This window comes from Kogia breviceps, chromosome X (assembly GCF_026419965.1).
Source record: "Kogia breviceps isolate mKogBre1 chromosome X, mKogBre1 haplotype 1, whole genome shotgun sequence".
Classification (NCBI taxonomy): Eukaryota; Metazoa; Chordata; class Mammalia; order Artiodactyla; family Physeteridae; genus Kogia; species Kogia breviceps.
The window spans coordinates 24,029,271-24,054,445 of record NC_081330.1 but is presented as its reverse complement, the minus strand read 5'-3'; the positions used below and the strand labels follow the sequence as shown (position 1 = coordinate 24,054,445).

At 40.7% G+C, this 25,175-nt stretch overlaps 1 protein-coding gene across 4 annotated transcripts in view; it reads right to left on the bottom strand.

Moving 5' to 3' along the window:
- Nucleotides 1–25,175, bottom strand: part of TENM1 (teneurin transmembrane protein 1) — an 803,989-nt gene that overhangs the window by 103,787 nt on the left and 675,027 nt on the right. For all 4 annotated transcript variants that reach the window (XM_059050038.2, XM_059050032.2, XM_059050043.2 and 1 more), the window contains 4 exons: nt 23,569–23,712; nt 15,490–15,739; nt 7,591–7,611; nt 2,308–2,540 (listed from right to left, as the gene is read on the bottom strand). In XM_059050038.2, coding sequence (XP_058906021.1) covers nt 2,308–2,540; nt 7,591–7,611; nt 15,490–15,739; nt 23,569–23,712 — 648 coding nt within the window. The remainder of the gene's footprint in view (nt 1–2,307; nt 2,541–7,590; nt 7,612–15,489; nt 15,740–23,568; nt 23,713–25,175) is intronic.

Below are 25,175 nucleotides of genomic sequence, written 5' to 3'. Positions count from 1 at the left end.
AAGCAGAGCTTCAGTGAACCAATTATTTGCTTTATTTGGAAAAGCTGACATTCATCCTCTATGTGGCAGGTTGAATGTGGTAGGTGAGATGAGTGGTTTTCAATACCAGCAGCAACTCAGGAGGATGTCAATTTCAGGCACAATACAAGCTTGATTCCTCCCTATTTCTCATGCAGAAATCCTTATAATACCTGTAAGCGTTTTAAACCTGGGTAAAAGGTGGGACCCAGCCTGATGTATTTCCTTGAAAGATGAGCTGATTATATGTTGCACCTGAGTTATGCATTCACTCATCAAATATTTATTGCGGACCTACTATGTGTAAGGATCGAGCACAGGTACAAGAGGAAAAAAGAAACGTTCCCAAACACTTTACCATGATACTTATGGGTGGGGACGCTTATGTTCCCTTAGGGAAAAAAGGTTATCCCCTTTAAATGCCATTGAAATTCCTCTTAGGAATACTTGGGTACGGATAAGAGTTACCTAATTGGTCAATTACACAAGAAGCATGTGTAGTGGATCTCACACTGTGCAAGATATTGCTGAGGAGGTGGGGAAGGGTCAAAAGAAATATTAGATATAGTTTCTCATCTCAAGCAGCTCACTTTGGTAATAAAAAACACTCCATTCATGAAAGGACTGGAAAGTAAAAGAAGGAAAAATATACTCAGGTGCTAATTGGGTAGTGGAGACACTCTTAAAGAAATTCATATTTAATGGTCTGGGCTAGCCAGAGGGGCTTTATGAAAGACACATGCCTTGAGTATGGCGTTGAAAAAAGGGAAGGCTTTAAACTCTGATTGTAGTTGAAATTTAATCCCCATATGGCAAATGTCAAATAGCTAAAGAGTAACCTCTTAATATTTGAAATAGTAAGTTGACCATCTAACAAATTAAACACATTGACCTCACTATATTTTTTGGCATGGAAAGGTGTTCATAATACATTAAGTATGAAAAGCAGATTACAGAACAGCATTCTATAATATGATTCCATTATTAGAGAATAAAATATATGATATGCATAGAAAAAAGTCTAGAAGGATATACACTAAAATGTTAACAGTGGTTTTCTAGATGTGGTAGGATTATGGGTGACCTCAATTAAAAACATTTTTGGTGTTCTCTCTTTCCTAATTTTTCTGCAACAATTGTGTATTATTTGTGTAATAGTTTTAAAAAAAAAAGCACATTGGTTTCTTAAAACCCACTACAATGAATACTTCATAAAACCTGCTGAAATAAAAGCACACATACACACAACATCTTGGAGAAGGAACAGAGAAGAATGATTAAATAATTAAGGAGATAGGGTGTATGATATATGACGACAGACTTAAAAGTTGACTATCCTTCAGCTTAGTGGCCTAAGATGGGAATATGATCCAAGTCTATAAAATCATGAAGCTGACTGGAAGAACACATTTATTTACAAATCCCAGGCAACAGAATTAAGGGTTGGCCCTTAAAGATTGAGAAGCTGGATTTAGAAAATAATAATAGTAAGGCCAAGCTCTCACAGGAGGCCAAAAAAAAAAAAAAAATTGGAATTTGTCATACTAGGGGTGATATAAATTGAAAATATAAATAGCTTCAAGAATGACTTAGATGGGGCTTCCCTGGTGGCACAGTGGTTGAGGGTCCACCTGCCAATGCAGGGGACATGGGTTCGGGCCCTGGTCCGGGAGGATCCCGCATGCCGCGGAGCAACTAAGCCCGCACGCTGCAATGAAGACCCAACGCAGCCAAAAATAAATAGATAAAATAAATTAAAAAAAAAAAAAAAGAATGACTTAGATAAATTAATGGAAGATAGGTTCATTAAAGGTTGGTTGTTAAGGAAAAGCCAGGAATGTCTAAAGTCTGTGAGATACTAAATATATTTGAAAGCGGTAGAAGGTGGCACAGACCTGACCCCAAACCAGTGCAGGCCACAGTGCTAAAGCCTTCCTCCTGGAGGCTCTCTGCTGGCCAGGAGTTAACCCTTTAGTTGTTGGACTATTGGGAGTTTCCAGGAAGGAGATCATGGGGAGAGGCTGGGGTGTCCGGGAGGCAGAGGGTTCTGGGCAATAACTATTTATCAACCAGAAAAGAAGCATTCCAATATTTTAATAACAGTTATGACTATACTAATGCATATTGGCTAAAAATTAGTCCTGGGTGTGCCTATCATCCGAGATAGACTTCAGAGATGACGTCTGTCAGAGGTACATTGGGATGGATGGACTACAATGTGATAACAATCTTAAGATTCTGCGAAGTCAAATGAAACCTTTAGATAACCAAAGGATTTTAAATTTTTACCTCGAGGGCTGTTCAGTGAGGCTTCCGATGCTCTCCCTCCGTCTCCACAGTGACTCTGGTCAAAGGGAAGGCACTGATCTCCTGTTCCTGCCACCACTTCAAAATTCTTGGACAAATCTTTTGTTTCCACAAGAGATTTCAACTTGTAGACTTTTCGGGTATTGGTGTCTGATAGATAAAGTGATTCAGACACAGGGTCCATAGCCAGATAGTATTTGTGAGCAGGACTTGTGCTAAGGAAGAGAAAAGTAAAGTTATTCAAAGCAATTTGTTCAGCATACACTCCCTGGGGTCTGCCTTTTGTCACAAATGGAAAATTCTCTTAAGAGATAAAAGAATTAATGTATCTTCCTTATGTACCGAGGAGATAGATACCTCTTTGTTTTTCTAGCAATGGGTCTGGGATTAAAAAACAATTCAGTGCGTACTGCTAACCTGTAATGCTCCTGATATTCCAATACCGTCCATTTGGGGGTAGAGAAAGAAGCAGAAGACAGAAAATCCCAGGAGATCCTTTTTCTCATACATACCTTTCATACCCCCCTCAGTTCTCCAATTACCTACTAGATGACTGCCTGGATGTCTAAGTCACCTCAAACTCAACAAATCCCAAACAGAAGCTATTCTCTTCCTGCTTTCCCTGTCCTTCAAAAACCTACTTCTTGTCTCCTGGGCTTCCTGCCTCACTTGCAGCCACTACTGTCCTCCCAGGGTCCTGTTGGAAATTGAAAGGCATGTACAAAAAGTGAGGAGTGTGTCTTAGGGAGGGCTGTGCTGGAGATACTTTTCCACTCCAAGCTTCCTTTTGTTAGCTGACCACCGTTCTTCTCTAATACACTTTTCCTTTTTCAGGACATAATAGAAGTGATCATATTTGACCTTGTTTTGCTTATAATTACAATCATTCATACCTCCAAAAGGTGACACTCAAGTTACCTTGATTGGATTTTGTATTCCTGAAACTCTTCAGTTACATATTTACATAGGATCTTGTGTTATTTTTATCTGCATACGTGGCTGAGCTCATTCATTAGTTTTGACTACTCCTAATATCATTTTTCCAATAGCTGCAGCAACTTTGGTTTGGGGGACATTTTGCTTGATCTCAAGGTTCATGTACTGCTGATATCATCCAAGCCCCCAACATGGAAGTCTGACCCTTACTCTCCCCTTTTCTCTACACATTGTGCCTAACTGTGCCTGAAAACAAGCTTTCAGAAGCTTTGTCCCTCCTGCCATCACATTAGCCTCTAACTCTTATCATCGGTGGCCTGGAATATTTTCTATAGTCCTGCCCATAGGAGGTGTTTTTGAAATCTTAAATCCATTTTTCCCCTATACTGACTCCAGGGTTATTTTGATCATTTGGTTCCCATCTTTAAAAACTGTACAGACTTTTCGATGTTCCTTGGTGTGGTGCACATTCCTTTCTTCACTTAGTAATTAATTCTCTTTAACCTTTTAAGGCTTTACTCAGGCATCATCTTCTGAAGAAAGCCTTCTGGAAATGTCTAGGCTCGGTTATTTGCACTATGCTTACCTCCGTTCTCGGGGATCACACATCATATTACTTTTAAAAAAATGTATTGGTATGCCCCAGTAAACCACGAGAACTTGGAGGAGAGCAATCTTATCTTATCTCTAACGTGGTCGCTGCACAGCACTCTGCCTCACACCCAATGGTCTAAGCCAGAAACCAGAAGCCACTCTTTACTGCTCCTTCTTTCTAACATTCCCCATATCCAGTAAAACATCATTAAAAAAAAAATTCTACCTCCTAAACTCTTTTCCAATCTGCCCACTTCTCTTTATCTCCACCGTCATTAGTCCAAGGTCCTGACATCTCTCAGCTGCGCTCCTTGCTTGGTAACACCATTTCTGTATTGTGGATTTGTTCATCAAGTCATTCAGAAGTATTTACTAAGTGTAAGCAATGTGCCAAGGAACCGTGCTATGGTCTGGAGACCTACCTGTGTGCCCAATACAGCCCCTTGCTGCATGAAACTCACAGTCTAGTGGGGGAGTCAGATCAGTAAATAGGCTATGACCCAACTGTTACAACAGAAGTAGAAAGGGAGAGAAATGAGCAGATAGGAGGGACACGTGACCTAGCAGCAGCTATCACATTGTAGTAGCATTATTTTTTTTAATTATGAAGTCCATACTTTCCTCATATTTCCTTAGTTTTTAATTAATATCATTTTTCTGTGTCAGGATTCCACCTAGGATACCAAATCATATTTAGTCTTCTTCTCCTTAGGCTCCCCTGGGCTGTGACAGTTTCTTAGACTTCCCTTGTTTTTGATGACCCTGATAGTTTTAAGGAGTACTGGTCAGATATTTTGTAGGATGCCCCCACTGCAATGTGTCTGCTTTTTCTTTTTTCTCATAGTTAGACAGCGATTACAGGTTCGGGGGAGGAAGACCACAAGGGTAAAGTGCCATTCTCATCAAATCAAATCAAGGGTAATAATATCAACATGACTTACTGTTGATGTTGAACTCGATCGCCTGGCTGAGGTAGTGTTTGTCAAGTTCCTCCTCTGCAAATTTACTTTCTCTCTTACTTTCCACACTGTATTCTTTGGAAGGAAGTCCCTGTGCCAAGGCAACACTTAAGGAGTAGGGAGTTATACTCCACCTCCTTGAGGGTCGAGTAGCTACATAAATTATTTGGCGTTCTTCTGCGTGAGAACCTTATCTTTTCTCCTCCATTTACTTATGAACTCAACCATTTATTTATATCAGTATGGACTCATGGATATTTGCTTTATACTTTGCATTAAACTCCAATGTGACTTTATTTTGTTGCTCAAATTGTTCCAGCTTTAGCCATTGGGAGCTCTTTCTGTGGGCTTATGTGCCCCTCATAAACCCCCATCCACGTCGGCGCGTTTTGGTTTTCTTTGAGCACTTCCTGACTTTCTGGAAGTACAAGACGTTGCAGGCTCATCTTGTATAATCCCTGCTCCAGGACTGGAATGAATCATTTCTCCAAGGACCCCTGGTTCCTTTTATTGAAGAATGGTATTAGAAACTGACATCTGAGTGCTGGGTGTAAGCACTATTTTTTCCACATCTCTCTCTCTCCAGCTACACTGTGAACTCTTTGCAGGCAAGAACCTTATTCCTCTCTCTACCTCAGTGCTAACAGAGGGTCTGACAGGGTTGATGTTCAGGAAGTGCTGAACTAGACTGTAGGACATGAAACTAACTAAGACATAGAGGAGTTCAGGCCTTGGCTACTTAGCCAAGCAAAATGGAGGGGAGAAGGTCATTAGAATAATTAAGATACTCTTAAGGACTGGCATGTTCCTGATTGTATTTGTAATTGCATTTGCCCTCTAAGCATATTTATATTAGTGACAGTAAGGCTGGCAAATACTGATTTGAGACCCAGTTTATGGTTTTAATTGGAAAAAAATCAAATCCATTTGGAATACTTGATTTTTTTCTACTTACCTTCATCAAATAAGAGAATCCGGTAGATTCCAGGGACATCTTCAACCCTGGAACCACCATGACAGCTGCTGTAAATAAACTGTAAAGGGTCCCAACAGATTCCAGAATTGATTTGGCAGTCATATCAGACAAAGCATCTCTGTAGCAAAGACTGCTTAAATAGGGGTTTGAGTAAAAGTTTTGACATATTTACTTGCACTTTTTGCCTTCAGAATAAAAATTTTCCAGTGCCCTTAGATCTTTCTAGAATACAGAAGGGGTCACAACCCTTCCCTGAAACAACCTTCAATACTTTGGTAGTCAGACTGTGGAAGTTTCAACTGAGCCAGATCAATCGTGTTTTGTTTAGGAAAAGTTCATAGGCTCTTTTTCCAAGAGAAATGTCATTTGCACAAAAGCACTTTGGAATGCATTCCATTCATTTATTATTGAATACCCCCAATGTGCCTGTGAGGGAAGTTGGAATTATCATTCTTCTCAAACCTCAGCTGGGGAAATCCAGACACATAGAAGGCTCACCCAGGGTCACCAACAAGCCTGTGCTTGGACTAATATTAGATTAGATCATATGTGACTGTGTATGCAAAATAAATACCTACAAGAATAGTCTTGTTCTGAAAGTGGCAAAAAAAAAAAAAAATCAGTATCACTGTCTCCTATATTGAGATGTAATTTCTTGCCATTTCATGCCATTTCCCAAGTGCACGTCAGCTCTTTGGAGATTGTTTCTTTCTACTTTGTGAAAACATGCCAAACCTGAGAAAGAAAAACCACTGGACTACATTCCAATTTGTTCTAATCCCTTGTGTCTATAAACGCTTATTGCGATTTGAGATACGTGAAGATTTCTCTTACAGCTTCAGTGTTACACTTATTGTCACCTTCTGGTCAGTTTTATATTCAAGCAATGCCCTTCAGCTTAGCAAAGATCCCTTCACTCATGCTAGTTAAAATCACACGGATTGTTAAATGGGCAATTAGTGCTTATAATTAATACTGGACAACATTTTACCAGTAAGCAATTTGATAACCAATTTAATTTGCTTAAGGAATCAGTTATGCCAGAGTAGCAAGGCTGATCTTGCGCACTGGTATTTCGGAAGTGGCATCTCCCAAACCAAATCCAAATTACAAACCCTATCAGTGCCATTTTGATGACAATCGGCATTTGAAAGTGAACAAATTCAATTTTCTCCTTTGCAATTTCAGGTAATTTAGAACAGTTTTGACAAGTGTAATGCATAAACAAATTGAATACAAATACTCATTATGACTAATTTCAGAGTTATAGTGCCCTTGTAAGTAAATGGTCAGTTTAAAGTTTATTATTTTTTTGGTGGGGTAAAATAGGAACCATGAGGTCACATAAGAGGAAAATGGAAAAATCTTATTCAAGAAGGTCATCATGGGCATTCTCTCTTAATACACACGTCAACTACATTCCTGGAAGCAGGAAGATTGCTGTGCTACCTCTCTCTCTACCTGCAACTTGAAAACATCGAATCTATTTGAACTTACAGACTCACTTGTGATATCACCTAAGGAAAACATAAGCCTGAAAGTTTTGCTTTCCCATGAAGTACTGAACAGCCAGCTTTCACTTATCTTGTTTTCTTTTTGGTATATTCTGATCCTCCAGCAAATTCCCACTTAGTGGAGCTCTCTCCTTTTGGAAGACACTTACCTCAGTTATAACTTCCAAGTTCATGTTCACATTATGCCTTTAACCTTACTTAAGAAGTTTCCCTGTTAATGCATTATGAGGAGGTGGTGTCTTAGGCAAGAAGGGGCATTAGGTAGTCACCCATGTGATTTGCTTACCTATGTCTGGTATCTCTGTTTCTAGGGTGCACAAGGTATCCACGAGTGGCAAGTAAAAGCAAACAGAGAGTCATCAGTATCATTCAACAAGGCAAACCTAACCAGACACACCTATTCCTAACTCAGCTTGCGGCTATTAGAGGGACTCCACGGGGATCACTTAGATGTGCAAGCCAAAGTGGACCCAATTCCTCCTAAAATGGTGTCAAGGTGACTGAATATCCTGCTTGGTGGGTGGGCAAAGCTCCAAGGCAGTTTTTTCAAAAAGTTCACTCGGGACTGTTTTCATTGGAATCGGTTGGGTTCTTGCCACATACGCAGTTTCCTGGGGCTCTCCCCAGTCATATGAATCAGGATCTTGAAGTGGGAGTGGAATTCTCAGGAATTCCATTTTGAACAAACTCAGGTGGTGATTCTGATGCAGAATAAGGTTTAAGAACCACTGGGCTAGGTTTTGAAGAAGTAGCCACTGCAAAGGGTCCTGACTGTTCTAGGCTCTATTTTGTTTTTCTGGTTTTTTTAAATTTTGAATTTTATTTTATTTATTTTTTAATACAGCAGGTTCTTATTAGTTATTTTGAAAGCCACTTTATCAAAATGCAAACTCTTTCATTATCAAGTCTTGCATGCAACAGACATCCCAAACCCAACTTTAAGCCACTTATATGATTGCAGAGATAAGATCGGGACATCTCTTGTGAACATTAGCACATTATTTAGCAATATTAAACAATTTAACAAGTTGAAAGGATAAAAGTTTTCTCTTCGACCGTGACAGAATGTCCCTGGCATCAAAACTGCTGCATCAAAATAGCTTCGATAAAACACCATTTACATCAAACTCCTAGGGCCTTGTGTTGTCCAGTTATCCATGCACCATGGGGGCAACCGGGGTGGGCAAAATAGAACTATGTCAGAAGCAGCAGAGCGCTCTGGGGACCCCCTGATCTGTAAGCCTCTTGGCCCAGGGCACTACCTAGGCTATTTCACTCTGGGACCTGGCATGGGTCTTCTCACACCGGGAGCGCAGTCCGTGGACAGGCCTGACTTTGGGTCAAATCTGCCCCGACTTAAAAGGCTATAATCACCTGCGAAATACAGTCATTTAAATTTTAAAATCTGTTTAAACCTGGCCCTTATGTCATTTTGAAAAACATGAAGATAACAAATCTTTTTATCTAAAGTAGAAAATGTTCTTATTCTTTGGAACATCAGGAAAGAAGAAAGGATACAAAATGATTTCTTTTGAAGCCATCTGCAACTACTGATTCAAGTCTTTTAAAAGAGAATCTTTCTGGGATTTTACTAGTTGGGCTATGGTGAGGATCCACTGACTTTTCTGTTTCATGGGGCCACCTCAAAAGGGTGGGTATCCCCTGGGTTGACACAAAAGATCAAAAGGTAAGGGTGGGGAGATGTGATTAGAAATCTGGCCCCAGACAGCTGAACCTCTTTAAGGTTTTTTTTTTGTCTCCAGACACTTGCTTGCTTTGGGGGTCTCTAAATTACAGGGTGAGTGTGCTTGAGGCTGGCTCTAATCACCCTTACAGGGTTGATCTTCCTGAAGGAAGTTGAGTTGTAAAAATACTAAAAGGATCTCATTAAAGCATGGTTTCATCTACCACAGACTCTCATGGAACAGAACCATTTGTGTGGCCAGAAAGGGTTCTGAAATTCTTAGGTGATGGCAAGGTGTGGGGAGGGGGATGGCCTGACTTTCTTGCAGCTCCTTCTGACCCTGCCAATAATGTCACTGTGAATTTGGAAAGACGTCCCATATTATGCAGAGCAGCTTCTCTCATTAACATCTCAGAGGGAGGAAGTGAAAATGATGGAACTTATTTCCAATGTGTGACCTTGTTCTGTCCCAGAATTACTTTTAGTTAAAGATTTAGGATTGAGCCACCACCAAAGTCTGCTGTCTAGCTGGCAATGGACTGCATGCTGAGGTGTCAGTGTGTGAGCGCTTCACAAGTGCCTGGGCCCGTCAGCGGGCATCACCACCTGGCAACTGACTGACTTGAAGCTTGCGGTGAGTTCGGAGAAAGGAGTGGAATGGCAAATCTTTTTAGAGCAAGAAATGCTCCTGATGGTAGGATCTTTAAGTAGATCTTTGATTTTGTTCAGGACCTACATGATTAAAAGGGCCGTCTCTTCTTTTTTAATTAAAAACGTTTTATTGAGATATAATTCACAAACCATAAAATTCCCGCTTCTAAAGAGTGCAATTCAGCAGTTTCCAGCACATTCTGAGAGTTGTGCGACCATCACTATCACTGAATTCCAGAACATTCTCATCATCCCATGAGGAAACCCTGTGCCCATCAGCAGTCATTCCCCATTTCTCCGGCTCCCCCAGCCCCAGGCAACCATTAATCTGCTTTCTGCCTCTATGGATTTGCTTATTCTGGACATTCCATATGAACAGAATCATATGATACGTATCCTTTTGTGTCTGGTTTCTTTCACTTAGCATCATTTCTGACCTATCCTTTGTACATCCAGTGAGGTGGGGGATGGAGAAAAAAGGGACATGCCAACTTTGGAGTTGCTGTCTCGTGACCAGTCGTCATGAGAGTTTGCCTGGCCTGCTCTGTGTTGGTTGCAGCACTTTGCTTGTTCTTCAGGCTGTTTTCAGCTTCTTCCCTTATACGTGGCCAGAAATATCTGAGGTCAAAGAACGGACTTCCCTGCCTGCTCATCTTCCCATATGGTAGTCTTCCTTTGAAGACCGAGTTCCCACTCCTGTCACTCGTGGACTTCTTAGATCTTCCAACTTCAGCAAACCCTCATCTAAGACTGTCCTTCTCATTCTCTGGCTCTGTCCCTTGGCCTTATCTCAACTTACCTGTCTTGTGTTTAGGGTCCTGCTTTCAGCTAGCAGTTAGTTTGCCAAGCAATCTCACAAACGAATCCATGCCCAGGGCTTAATGATGATTTTAGCTTGATGGGTCATTCTAACACAGGTTCCTGTGTTGGGGACTCTTGGAGAGGCAATGTCTCAACTCAGAGGAACACATTTCTTAGAGTGGAAACTGGGGCACTGTGGAAGGCCAGCGAAGATGTTTTGGGGTGAGGTGAAGGGAGCCTTTGAGTGTCAACGCTAAGACATGAGATTACACTGGCAAGGTAATCACCTATTTCATCTACATGTAGTTTGTTTCTGTCTTTGTAGCTCCAGTGCTGCTGACAAGAGGAAGGTTCTTGGTCATTTCTCAGATATTTTCAGAGCCCTCAAAGTCCACATTCCACGTGCTCCTTCAGCAGAGTGCTCTATAAGTTCCACCGCACCTCGGCATGCTAACTGCCCCTAAATGGGTGCTATTCCAGTTCTACTCAATCCCTAGTCAATGACAGGAGTTGAGTCCTGAGGACAATGTAGGAAATATTAACCAGTCACTGTAAAAGTTAACAGTAAAATCTCAAGAGAAATTTTCATGTCACATTGACGTTTGTCAAGTCCAAATTACTCAAGGCACCAAGAAGCATCTGCCAGGCTCTTATTCTTTTTTCTTTCTTTCATTTTTAAGGAAAGGACAAAATAAATATCTGGAGAATAACAGCATCTTGAAGAATAACAGCATGAGGTTTTTATAAAGAATAAGTCATTTCTAGTTATGCTTAATAAGTTTTCTAATAGATTCGTGAAATTAGAAGATGAGAGGGGGGGCAAGAGGATATTCACATTTAAATTCTTGCAAAGCACTTGACATGATGTCTCCTGTTTTTACTTATATAACTATCCATGTAAGTTTTAGAAAACTGAAAAATGACCCTGAGGCCATAATCAAAGGAAGAGGAAACAGAGTCATTGATTGATGAGAAATAGTTGAAGGACTTGGGGATGTTGAGAATGAAGAAGCGAAAGCTCAGGAACCTATGGTAATCTGTCTTTACACTTGTGAAAGTTTCTCAGGCAAACGAGGGAAGTGGCTTCTGTGCTTCAGATGTTAACATTTGCCACTACTGAGTGGATGTTTCATGAAGGCAATATAAGGACTCTTTCTATCGCTAAGCTCACAAATCTGTGCCATCACTTTTGTGTTACTGAAATATGTGTGTGTGTGTGTGTGTGTGTTTAAAATTTTAACATGAGAAGCAAGTCACTAGGGATACCTAGACCTAAACTATCTCATATAGAAATAAATCTACCTTAAAAAAAATCTTCACAGAATGTATTTTTGAGACTCCCTCAGGTTTAATTGCATGATCTTATAAGCTTCCCTTCTTTATTATTTTATCTCGATTTCTCACTGGAAGGAAGCACTAAGATGTATATGTGCAGATGAAATCTGCAGTAAACAGGCAAAGGGATACTATACACTTAAATAACAAGAAATAATATTGTTGCTCTTGGCATGTTGCTAATAATAATCACATAACTGACTTTTCCTTACCCTCTCCATTCAGCCAATGGGGGATCAGCTTGAGGAAATAAATGATCATCCACCAATGAAAATGAAATTATTTTTGAGGTCAGATGAAAGAAACTCAATTGGGGACAGTTTGGATCGGTAGAGCTGAGAGGAAAAATCTATAGTCTTCTAATCTTTGAAATGTCAGGGGGCATCTGGAATTGTTCAATGTGGCCCAAAATGGAACAAGAGGATGAAAGAGAAGGAAATCTAGAAGGGCATCCAGTAGGAGCAAGCTTTATGTCCTCTCAAAATGTCATCAAACTCTGGGCTGAGAAGTACACATCTGTGGATCTTAAAACAAGTTAAACCGTATAAGACATGTAAGAGGATGCTCAAATATTAACGTAAAGCCAATTTTATAGATAGAAAAGTAGAAAACAGAGTAGTTACGTTATATAATGAATAACCTGACAGAGAGTGAAGATCTAGAATGTTCTGTAACAACTTATTGATGATATTGCTCTTTCATTCACAGCTTTAAATGCAACCGATAACACAATGACTATATATAGTCTGTGTTTCCAAGGAAACAGATGACTCAACCAAATAAAATGACTAATATGCACTGGAGGGGGGCAATTAAATTAATTAACCGATTTCAACATCAACCAAAAACTAGTACAAAATGAAGTTTCTGTCTATATACAGTAGAATTAAATGAACATTATGGTTGTTAAGCTAGCAAAGCCCCTTATATCAACTTATTTCTCCCCAGGAAGTTTAAGCCTGGAAAAGTTACAAAGCAAATATAAAAATTCACCAATTGTATGTGAAAGATGCAATGTGTACAGTATAGGCTACGGATCAGGATAGATACTTTTTTTAAAAAAAGTGAATCTAATAAGAACTATATTAGTTTCTGAGTAAACATGACTGATAATGTTTGCTGTCACAGACTGGGTGGATGGTATTGACTGCAGTCAAATAGGGAGTTACCTGTTACTTAGGTCAAAATGAACATATATATATATATATATATATATATATTCAATCAGCTTATTTCTCCGATGGCCAGTCAGAGGAATGTTGGAGTAGAGAAGGAAGAGCTATTTTTTCCTTCTTGAACTTAATGCAGGGACTCTTAACCATGAGTCTATGAAAGGGCTTCATCCACAGTGGGGGGAATGTGAGGGGAGGGAAAATATGTGACCCCTGAATTTTGTGTGAATGTTTTTTTCTGGGGAGAAGGCCGATACATACAATAGATTCTCAAAAAGATCTAAGAATTTAAAAAAAGAATGTTAGGAAGAATTGCTCTTCAGGAAGTCAGCTCAGAAGACCCAGCTAGGGAGACTCAGGCTAAGTGAGAGCCTGGGTGTATGAGCTCATGGTGTGCACTCGCCTATGCATTTGAAGAGCTGTGACAGTGAGAGAGAGCAGTATTTTGGAGTAAGAAGGAATAGAGGGATTGGAAAATACTTCACGCCGTCAGAAATGAATTTTCCTTTATACTGAGAAAATCACTGCAATTAGGGTCCAAGTTATTCTACTTTAGTCTTCAAATGACTTTGTGTTGAAGGTCATAAGGTACTTTGGACTAAAATTCAAATTTGTGAACTGTTAAGGATCCTTGATGAGGGAGAATCTCCTTGATGAATGACAATTGCTCCACCTTAGGTAAATTTGCATTTAAATTACAACGGAAAGGACTAAATTTAGCTGGGTTTTCTTCTTTGTTTTTATAGATAATCCTATGGGTTTTTTCCTCTGAGGAGTTAGAGATATAGGGGCTAGCGATATAGGTGTTATAGGGTTGGCTATATAGGGTCAGCAAGACAAGGTCTCTGTCTACCCGATGGCCAAGATCTGCATGCCTGCAAATATTCAGATGGTGAATGCTCCACCCATGTTCGGAGTCAGGTAGACAGAACTTCCCTAGGATTTTGCAAGCAACATAGAATGTTGTATAAAACATTTGCAAATCCAGGCATACAACCGTCTTGGCCTTCCTTATTGACTTTCCAGTAAGTAGGTGCCTAAAGGGATATAGTACTTGTAATGACAAATCCTGGTGAGGTATGACATCCCGAGGTACATGAACATTTGATTAGGGCAGGGTGCTATGAATTAGTACCTCTCTAGACTCTGTAGACGTGCTTTATCTTTATAAAATCTTAATTTTACAATCTATTTTTTTATCAGTCAAGGGATTTAACAGCTTTGTTCTCTGTGACAGCGTTTGCAATTATAATTAAGAAATGTATTAAAACTGGAGTGAATTAATGTGAAAAATGGATGGGGGCTTGGGACTAGAAGATTTCCCCAGCTAGGTATGAAAGACTAACTCAGTCTGAGAAATGGGAGGTAGATTCCAAAGCAAAGCACGAGAATCTGAAAAATTTCGAGGACTGTCCTTATGTATTCAAATTTCCACGTTTGTGTCAACATGAGTGTTAAATGAAAATGACCCAAGATTTTGCATGTGCTTTCACTGGTCTTGACTGTGCTCCGTACATACAAGTTGTTCCATCATTGTCTCTATTCTCCCAGTCACTACTTTTCAGGTCAATGAGGTGATGATGAATGAGGCAAGAACTGTTTTGTGGAATAGTTTATAGAGTGGCGCCAAAGTCTTCTGGAACATAGGGAAAATTTCAGCCTAATGCCCTGAAGGCATGTGTCAGGGATAAAGCTGTCATAACCAATGAGAAGAAAGGCTCTACCAGTTTACCCAGGGAAAGGGAAACAGGTCTGTTTATCTCTACTGCAATGAGAGAGGATGTTTTCCTTTTCTAGGACTCCAGGGGACATATATTTGTGTCTTATACCCTCAGAAAGGGAGAAATAAAGCTGATTAAGCCATGGTCTATTTACTTGCTATCTTTGTGTAACTTCAAAATATGAAATACTAAAAGGTATGAATTCCTTTCAAAAGGTGCCAAAATACTTTGTACTCTCAAGAAAATTCCTAAAACAGAGGGAGAAAGCCTAAAGATGAATGCTTTAATCATTTTTTTCCAAAGGATTAGAGCTTTTAAGGATAAAAAAGTAATCCTTCCCCAAAATGCCACACAAACACAGATGGCCATTTTCCTTTTGTTGAACTGATCACTTCAAAAGACTGGACCTGGGGAACTTAGAAAATTTAGCCTTTTGGATTTGACAACACCTCTACCTGCTAGAATGAATACTAGATATTTCTGATCAGTCTTCATAGTGGCCAGAGCAGGGGTTGAGTGACTTACCTGAGCACTCAGAAGTACTGAGATCCACGTCAGTGACGGGAATGCACCCAGGGAAGGCCACACATACAGGGATGTCAACACTTCCTGGTTCTCCAAAGCAGCGCTCAAAGGTTTCTTCAAGTACAAGTAGCCATGGTGACCTATGTCTTTGTCCCTATTCCTGCATCTTAGCTCAGTACTACAATATGGGCAGCTGCATTTTCTGCTCCTTCTGGCAATGCCTTGTCTCTTCCTGTTTTCTCATTCTTGCTTTTTCCTTATCCACTAAGCAAGCATAGAGATTAGAGGAGACTTACCTTAATTCCAAAATACTAACGGAGTTTCCCGAAGGGAATATTCGCCTTACAAAATTGAAGTCACCAACATACACGCTACCATCAGGGCCAGAAGCTAAGGCAACGGGCGCAAAGAGTTTGTTGTTGTGGGCGAGGCCATTGCAGTTGGTGCAGGCAACACTCCGTTGGTGTCCATTACCCATTATGGTTGATATGACTGGAGGTTGCTGGGAAATGAACATATTTTCTCCATTCCCTTTATGTATGATTCCTAGATCCAAGGGGAAAAAAAAGAATTAAAAAAATTACCACACAATTTTCTCAGCGAATATTTTAATTTCTCATTGTTCAAAGCAGGAAGGAGCGTTGGCCTGCTATAAAAGAACTTGAGAGTGAAGCACATTGCCCCAGGTTTTATTTAACTGCACAGCTACAACAAATGGCAGCATAACACTTTGCCTCAGTTTGCCCATCTGTGAAATGGAGTAATATACCCAGTCCCTTTAATGTTGATCCTAAATGCCTCAGTGAAGCATTTAATGACTAACTTTTAATGATCTCCTGTTCACTTTGGGCTCTGTGAATCATCCGTGGCTGAGTTTTCATCTCTGGCTGGCTTTCTTCTGATGCCTGCCACACACCTGTCTGACTTCAAACCACCTGCACTATGCAACGGGTTCCTGAAAAGGGAGTATCAGTCAATTTTAATATTAACCTTAGCGAAACACAATCAGGAAGGTAATCTACTTCTGTGAAAAGAAAAGAAATCATATTGCTAGAATGCACTTCAAAGATATAAGAAAAGGACTTGAATTTTCCACTCTTTTGGACCATATCTCACTATCATCAGTGCAGGAAATAGAGATACTGACTTATGAGAATGCTGGAAAATACTTTGCAGTCATTTTCTTTGGGCAATCTCATCCATTCTCACGGCTTTAACTCCCATCTCTCTATGCTGAAACTTTCTCCTGTCTAGAGTTTTCACCTGACGTGCAATTTCCTAGTAGATCTCTTCACTTGGATGCCTCACAGGTACCTCAAACTCAACAAATTGAAAACTGAACGCATTATTTTTCTGCACTCCCCTACCAAACCCTGCTTCTCCTCGTGGTATCACCAGGTGTGTATTTACCCGAGTTGGGAATGTGGGCACCACTGTGGCTCTTCTTTTCCTCACTCTCTAAACCTAATTAATTACTAAACCCCCATTGAGTCTCTCTCCTAAAATATGTTGAACCAGTTGCATGGTCTCCATTCCTACCACGACTGCTTTCGTTCAGTTTGTCTTAAGTTCTTGGTCTCCTGGCCTCCATGCCTACCCATCTCCAAACCACTGTCCACACTCCTGTCATAGAGATTATTTCAATCTGTGGTTTAAAATCTTTTAATAGTTCCATACCCTCTGTGGAGTAAGGGGTCCATTCCTTATTCTTAAGGAATACGAAGTCCTTCATGATTTGGCTCTTGCCTCCTTCTTCAGCCTTCTGTCTCGTCGCCCTCTCGTGTGTATCCTGAGCTTCAGCTACAGCAAACTATTTACAAGTATTTTCACATGCTTCCATTCCTCTCTGCTTTATTTAAAAAATTATTTATTTATTTATTTATGGCTGTGTCGGGTCTTTGTTGTGGCACGTGGGCTTCTCTCTAGTTGCTGTGCAGCATGTGGGATCTTAGTTCCTCGACCAGGGATCGATCCCGCGTCCCCTGCACTGGAAGGTAGATTCTTAACCGCTGGACCACCAGGGAAGTCCTTCCTCTCTGCTTTTGTACTTTGCTGGTCCCTCTATCCTGAATGCCTTCCTCATCTTGTTTGCTTGGGAAACTCTTACCTATCCTCCAAAGCTCAGCTCAGTTCTTCCCTAATGCTCTATCCAGCCAGAATTAGTTACTCCCTCCTCTGTATGTGCAGTTTTCCATAGCTCTGTTATAACACTTGCCACATGTATGATACAGTTTCCATGACCTCTCTATCTTCCCCATTAGAACATGAGCTCCTTGAAGCCACACCCTCTGTCTTACTCCTTCCCGCGTTTCAGTGTCCATCCCTGTGGCCAAGTTGTTATAAGTGCTCAGTAAATGTTGAAAATAGGCTTTGAGTCTCTTATACTTTCCTTGTCCAAATTCCAATGATTCTGAAAACCTGCTGAGCCTGGGCAGAAAACCCAGGGAACAAGTACTGCTGTGCTAAATAGCTCAAGTCTGCCCAGAATGAGCCAGGACAGGTAAAAAAACAAAAACAAAGCCATGTGGTAAGAAGGCATGCCAGTGTGTCAGGCTGAAGTAACTGACAGCAAACGAATGAATGCAGTTATCCTGTCCAGCCTTATGTTTTCTCCCATGACCCCTGCTATCTATCTCCTCAGGCTACCTGTTACTCTTCCTAAACATTTCCTGAAATGTCTCCCTCGGTCTTCTTCCAACTTTTAGTCCCACAGTCCTACAATAGAAACTACTGATCACTCTGAAATAGGAACGTTGCTGGCAAAAATAGATAAGAGGGTAAAACATGCACAAAACCATGGCACCAAATATGAACCTAGAAGGGGCCTTCCAGGAAACAGAAATCCCATACTCATATAGCCTCTGGATTTCAAATCTAAAGTAATTTTTACTTTCCCTCCCAAGGTGATTTCTGGCTATTTTTTTCAACATATGATCTGCAGGAGCAGCTATGAGCTTAGGCCCCCCAAAATTGGTCTTTCATTGTAGAACCATGAGATAGATATCTTGGGGCTCACTACTTTCTTATTTATTTTATTAATAACTTTATTAGGCAGTAAAGAAATTTCTTAAGATTTAGAATAATTAAGTCAGATTAATAGGATGGAATTTCATTTCTCAAAAAATACTTAACTGCAATGTGATCAATACTGCAATTTAAATGAATTGGGAGAAAGTGAATGAGAAATCTCCTGATGATCACTCACTGAATATCCACCAATGAGACTATGATATGTTCTTTAATAAATGAGAAAACCAACTGTTTAGCATGTCAGTATTTCAGCAGTGCACTGCGGGGTATATCATTCAAAAATATTTCCAATTATGGGCTTGGAAATAGCAGATTTGCTATTAACATCTATTTTCACAGATAGATCTCCATTTTTTTTTTAATATCAATATAATGGTATAGTTAACAATTACCTTCAAAATGACATGTTATTACCAGGCTCCTGGCAATTTAAAAACTAAGATGGCTATTCTAAACCATTCTTCTAAGCCTGCAATTCTAAAACTCCTCTTTTCTATTAGAAAGCCCAGCACTCCATCAAAGAAGAAGAATGATTAAAGGAAATAAAACATAAGGCAATGTACTTTCTGATTACATCTCAACAATTGATGTCCTGCTTTCATGCAAGGTACTAAAGTGCCCGTGTACTGAAATTACCATTCCTGTTTAAAGCTGAAGCAGTCAAAACAAAAATGGGCAAACCCCTTTTGTATTGCCCTGGAAAGATAGATCATTTTGTTTTGTTTTGTTTTGTTTTTGTGGTACGCGGGCCTCTCACTGTTGTGGCCTCTCCCGTTGCGGGGCACAGGCTCCGGACGCGCAGGCGCAGCGGCCACGGCTCACGGGCCCAGCCGCTCCGCGGCATGTGGGATCCTCCCGGACCGGGGCACGAACCCGTATCCCCTGCATCGGCAGGCGGACTCTCAACCACTGCGCCACCAGGGAAGCCCAAGATAGATCATTTTGAAGGGTGTTTTTGTTGTTTCAAGAATCTGTTTAACCTTCCATTACATAGAACCGGGGCATACCATCTAGCAACAATGATTTAACACCAATTCTTCTGCAAAAGGTTGCTTTGAAAATATTTTGTTTATGTTCCTAGAAATCTTGATCAATTACTGCTGCCTCCTTTCCACTTTATTCTGCCACACATGTTCATTTTGAAAACAGAATCAAATGATCCTGATACTACGACACCTTACGTATATGAAGGCCAACTTCCTGCTAAGGATTGGGTGTTTTGTTTACGGTCAACAAAGAAACCCCACTGGCTGGAGCCCTACAGCACATTTTCTCCCCCAAGTTTTCCTTTTCTCTGCCAAAAAGTCAAGTCTGTTGTATAGTAAGTTAAGCATATTTTTAAACACACTACTCATATCTTCCTGCTACCTTGCTCAGAACTTCTTTTGAAGCTTATAAATAAGCTTGAAATAAAAATTCCCCTTGGGAGCCAGTGGGTGGTGCTTTATGCTGATTTCAAAGAAGAAACCATTTTTCAGGCTTATGAACAACATGGGACCCAATACATATTTCTCTTAGGACTTGACTGAGAGGATATAAACACAAACTGGGAGATATGCCAACGTGATCAATGGAAATTTACTTGTCCTCCCACTAAAACCATTTGCCAACAAACTACTGTCCTATCTTGGAGGCTAAGTTAAAGGAAATTCTTTATCCATTTCAGACAGATGACAATACCCAATTAGAACCCTGGATTGTTTTTTCTAATAATTTTAAACACTCAACTGGCATAATTTTAAAGAACTGATTTATCTTAAAAGAATAAATATGTACTCTCTGTAATCACTAAGAAGATGTATTTTGAAGGAATGATATTGAAAACCGCAAGTTCCTAGGTTTTTTTTTTTTTAATCTCACAGTGAAAGCAGGAACCATCTCGATATATCAGGCATAATATTTGGAAACAATACTCCACAACCAATGGTTAATTGTCAGGTAAATACAATTGCTGCAACTGAAATGACAAATGGTCTGAAAACACTGCCTACTAGAAACTACCCGCTGCATAATGATTTTGGAGCCAAAGAAAAACTGCAGAATTGAATGGTAGCAGACATCCAATCTAATTACAGGTGTCTTTTTAACCAGCGAGAGGAAATTGGGGGAAGATAGATTCTTGTTTCTAATCTGCTATCTGTCTCAGATCAAAAAAGCGGGGTGCCTAAAGAGTTAGGCTCTGGCCTTAATCAGTCAGAAAAGACTGTCTGACCTGAGGGGGAAAGAGCATTGCTTTCTAATTGGTCCTCTCAAAGCTGCTCCTTCACACTTACCACTCCTGCTTCTAAAACTGCATTTATGGGTGGGATTTAGATTCTGAAAATGTCCCAAGAGACGTGTTCGTGTCCAAGGGCAGGGTGAAAGGCACTGGTAGAGCTGCCTTCAGATCTGTTTCCTGGCAAGTGTGACCAGTTCTTGGTTAGAAATACAATGTGCCTACAAATGAGATGATAAAACGAACAAATCTTCCATTTAAAAAATCGATCTTAAGTAAGGTTTCTTTCTCAGAATAAAATTCTCAGAAAGAGACAGAAAGTAGACTTAGTGGGGTTGGGGTGAGTACAAGGGATCTTTTGGGGTGATAAAAATATTCTAAAACTCTGTGGTGGTGGGCTTCCCTGGTGGCGCAGTGGTTGAGAATCCGCCTGCCGATGCAGGGGACACGGGTTCGTGCCCCGGTCCGGGAGGATCCCACATGCCGCGGAGCGGCTGGGCCCGTGAGCCATGGCCGCTGGGCCCGCGCGTCCGGAGCCTGTGCTCCGCAACGGGAGAGGCCACAACAGTGAGAGGCCCGCATACCACAAAAATACAGAAAAAAAAAAAAAACAACAAACAAACAAAAAATAAAACTCTGTGCTGGTGATGGTTGCACAACTCTACCATTTATTAAAAATCATTGAAATGTACACTTAAAATGGGTAAATTTTGTGGTGTATAAGTTATACTTCAGTCAAGCTGTTAAAAAGATTCCCAGGAATAACTTGGTACCTACTACCTAAAAACCAATTACTGGTGAATTAGGGGTGAAAAGGACACATTTGTGGAAATCGGGGGGGGGGGCCTAAAGCCAACTTTCTGAATGGCTCCCCTCTGTTCTGAATTTTTAAACCTGGGTGAAGCAAATGGTAAGAGAATGTAGGGCTGGGAGCACACAGCTGGGGGCTGGCTGGATTGAGGTCATTTCCACTTTGTGTTTAATGTCAATGACAGGCATTTGAAAGAGACAATCCATACAAGCCAATAAAAGTGAGTGGAAAAGAAACGGCTGCTTAAAATGTCAAACTCTTTCAAATCAAAACAAAAAGCCTAATAATTTAATAAGTGGCATCTGCCCTTTCGTTTTTATACTTTTAAAACTGTGATTCTCCTTTTGACAACAGAAAAAAAGTTGACATTTTATATCCGTGCCTGAATCTTTGCTCTTAAAAAAAACAAACAGTTGGAAGTGGAATTTAGGATCTTCCATGAATGGGGAGAAGGAGGTATAACAAGGGCATATGGCAATGGACTCCATCTTCAGGGCCCACACTGGGACTCTGGTAGGTGGTCTCATTCTGTGGTTGAAGGAAACCTGGTTAGCTTTGCCGACCAAGACTTCCCAGCCTGTGTGGCTGGTTGGATTGGGTGATTTAACTACAGTGCAAATGAGTAAGACCATAGGTGCGGTTATAAAACGGGATCTCTTAGCCTTGGTCAGTTCATGGCCTTACAAGATAACCCGGCCGTAGCCAGCTATTTCACAAAGGTAAGAGGGATACAAGGGCAGCTGGATGGAAGGGTGTAGCTGCCTCATATACACACTCATTTCCCCAGTCCTGGAGAAATAACCCAAAGTACACATTCTACTAAAGGTTGGTTAGAATCTGCCTCTTTAGATGAAAAGGAATACGATTTCACAGTGAAAAGTTACCAGTAGAGGTTCAAATGACGCTGGATGGAAACACCAACGATTGGTTCCCCAGCTTCATCTCTTGGATGAAGCATTTATAACCAGGGCAGCAAAATCAGTTCGTCTGAGAGAAGCGTGGACTTGAGGGCCACCTGTGGTCTCCTCTCCTGATTTATTTAACAGTTGAATTACAAACTAGGAGAAAGTGACAGCAGGAAAAGTGGTACAAAGAAGGCAAAGGTTGAAGATGAGAGTGTCCTGATTCTCACTGCTTTTCCCTCTTTCCTAGGTCCAGGACTTAGGAGGCTTAAAACTAAGTGAAGTCCAGAGCTGTACTCTTTTCCCAGATTCTTTCTCTTCTTCCTCTGTGTTCCTCTTACCTCTTTTTCTCTATTACCCATTACTGTTCCTTTACTCTACCCCTAGCTTCTTACTGCGTATACTGACACTTACGTGGATAAAAAAACTGGCATAGAGAAAGAGCACCATGGACAGCGCTTGGCCACTTACTGGGAAAGTAACGTGACTCAGCTTCGGAGCCTTGATTTTTAAATGCGGTTAAGGCCACACACTGCAGGGTTGTGTTTAAAATGGGACAGAGTTCACTAAAACTCTTTGAAAACCGTATCACTTAGATGATTCATTAATTCTAAGATGCACATTTTGCTTCCTATTTTCACATCTCTGGAAAAAGTATGTATCTTGCGATCAACGTGTGTCACTGTTTAATTGACAGCATTTTCCATAAAATAACAGTGTACTTATAATCGATGGTGTCTTAGATCATATGAAATACGGCAATTATTATTCCAGTTTTTAGACGTTGGTTACAATGTCAGATAAACTGGTTAATCACCGGGGATAGCACAGTAATGACAGATGATGTTTTTAAAATAAATTTATTTATTTAATTTATTTTTGGCTGCATTTGGGTCTTTGTTGCTGCGTGTGGGCTTTCTCTAGTTGCGGTGAGCGGCGGCTATGCTTTGTTGCGGTGCGTGGGCTGCTCACTGCGGTGGCTTCTCTTGTTGCGGAGCACGGGCTCTAGGCGCGCGGGCTTCAGTGGTTGTGGCTCGCGGGCTCTAGAGCGCAGGCTCGGTAGTTGTGGCGCACGGGCTTAGTTGCTCCACGGCATGTGGGATCTTCCCGGACCGGGGCTCGAACCCATGTCACGTGCATTGGCAGATGGATTCATAACCACTGTGCCACCAAGGAAGCCCCGACAGATGATTCTTAAAACCCAGTTTCATATAACTTTGTGAAGAGGTCTCACTCTACTAGCACTAATTTAAAATCAGATCCATTTGAAAAGAAATATAATGTGGTCGTCTCTAGGTGGTGGACTTCTAAGTACTTTTTTCCTTGTACTTTTCCAAATTTTCTGCAATAAGTATTACATATATATGTATATAGCATTAGGAAAATAGTATTAATAAATATCCAAAAATGTGCTTACCACTTTGAGGATTCAAAATATGATGCTTATTCAATGACCAGCCTCCTAGGTTAGAAGCATCCATCTCGAAACCTTGCAAGATAACAGTCCTTTTTTCCCAGAGAATAAAGTCAGGGCACATTTCATATTCATATCCCACGGACACTGCAAACAAAGAGTTAATAACACATTAGAACATTTAAAAAGATTTGCTTCATTTTTGCCCTGGTTGGTAAGCCTCTGGCTAACACATTTGCTATTGAATTCTGATTTGGGTTGAAATTCGACCACAAATACTTTTCACCTAGCATAGCATCGGGCATCCAAAAGCGATCAGTCAGTGCATATTGGATAAATATATGAATGAGTGACTCACTGAGGCTGTCATTAGGTATGCACCATATGTTTTGGACATCCAGCTTTAGTATGGGCTTTTGGGTAAGAGGCTGTGTTGTAAAACTGAAGAAATAAGCTCCCTGAAGGCTTAAGCTGTGGTGGTACAATTTCTTTCTTTACCTTAGTAGTAGACGTGCAGGGCAAGTTGTTTTCTGATCTCTCTGGAGTTCAAAATGCACTTAGGAAGCCGGCTTTGGAGTACTGGGTCACTTATACAACAACTGACTACACATGAGGCTAATAAAAATCGATGCACCCATTTATATTTTCTCCCATGCTAACTGGCCTTTAGTCTGCCAAGAAGTCTGAGTTTGCTTAGAGTGCTACAAGCATTGTGAGTGTAAATTCCACTTTGTGCATGTTAGACTTTGGTTTCTAACCAATGGGACATCACCCAACATTTGGCTCCAACCCTTATGAAGCACGGATGTCGTGCATTAAACTGGGAACCCCAGTATGCCGTGCCTCTGCTCTACTGAAATATGTAGAACTCAAGTACACCAAGTCCCAACCATTTTCTCAGTTGGTAAATCTGCTCACCTGTTGGAACCCCAGAGTTCTGATTCTTGAATTTAAAATGCTTTGTGTCCTCATAATGTTCTAAGCCTGAGAGTATTGGCTCATTACACTGCATACCCCAAAGCTGCTTTTCCCCCTTTCTGGCAGCTTAAAATATCCCTAGCTGGTCGTGTGCCATTGCTTTCGAGTACCTGCCTCTACCTGACTCTTCAGATGCCCCTGGAGAACTCATTTCTTTTTTGGTCATCTGGTTATGAAAACTGGTCGTGAAAATGTGTGCTTAAACAATGTCAGTGCAATAGGTCCTAAGAGGAAAAATTCAAGCAGACTAGCTTTGGATTTGGGCATTAGGTGAAGAGAAAAGATGGTAATTTTAGTCCAACTGATATACGTGTGCACGTGCATGTGTGTGTGTAAGCACATGCACAGATAAGCCAAAAAGTCCTTATGATTGTGAATATACAACTTGTTACCTCTGGGGGTCGTCTGGGGCCAATTTTAAACCACAGGCTGACTTCTCTTTGTCCCCCCTTCATCAAAGCTTTGATAGCGATCAGGACCATCTTCACGGGTGTGTGACTCGCGCAGTCACACAGGGGCCCATGCTTAGAAGGGCACCATACTTGGTTTAATGTTCTCCTGTCACTGTCTTGAAATCTTTAATACATTTTTTTTTTTTTTTTTTGTGGTACGCGGGCCTCTCACTGTTGTGG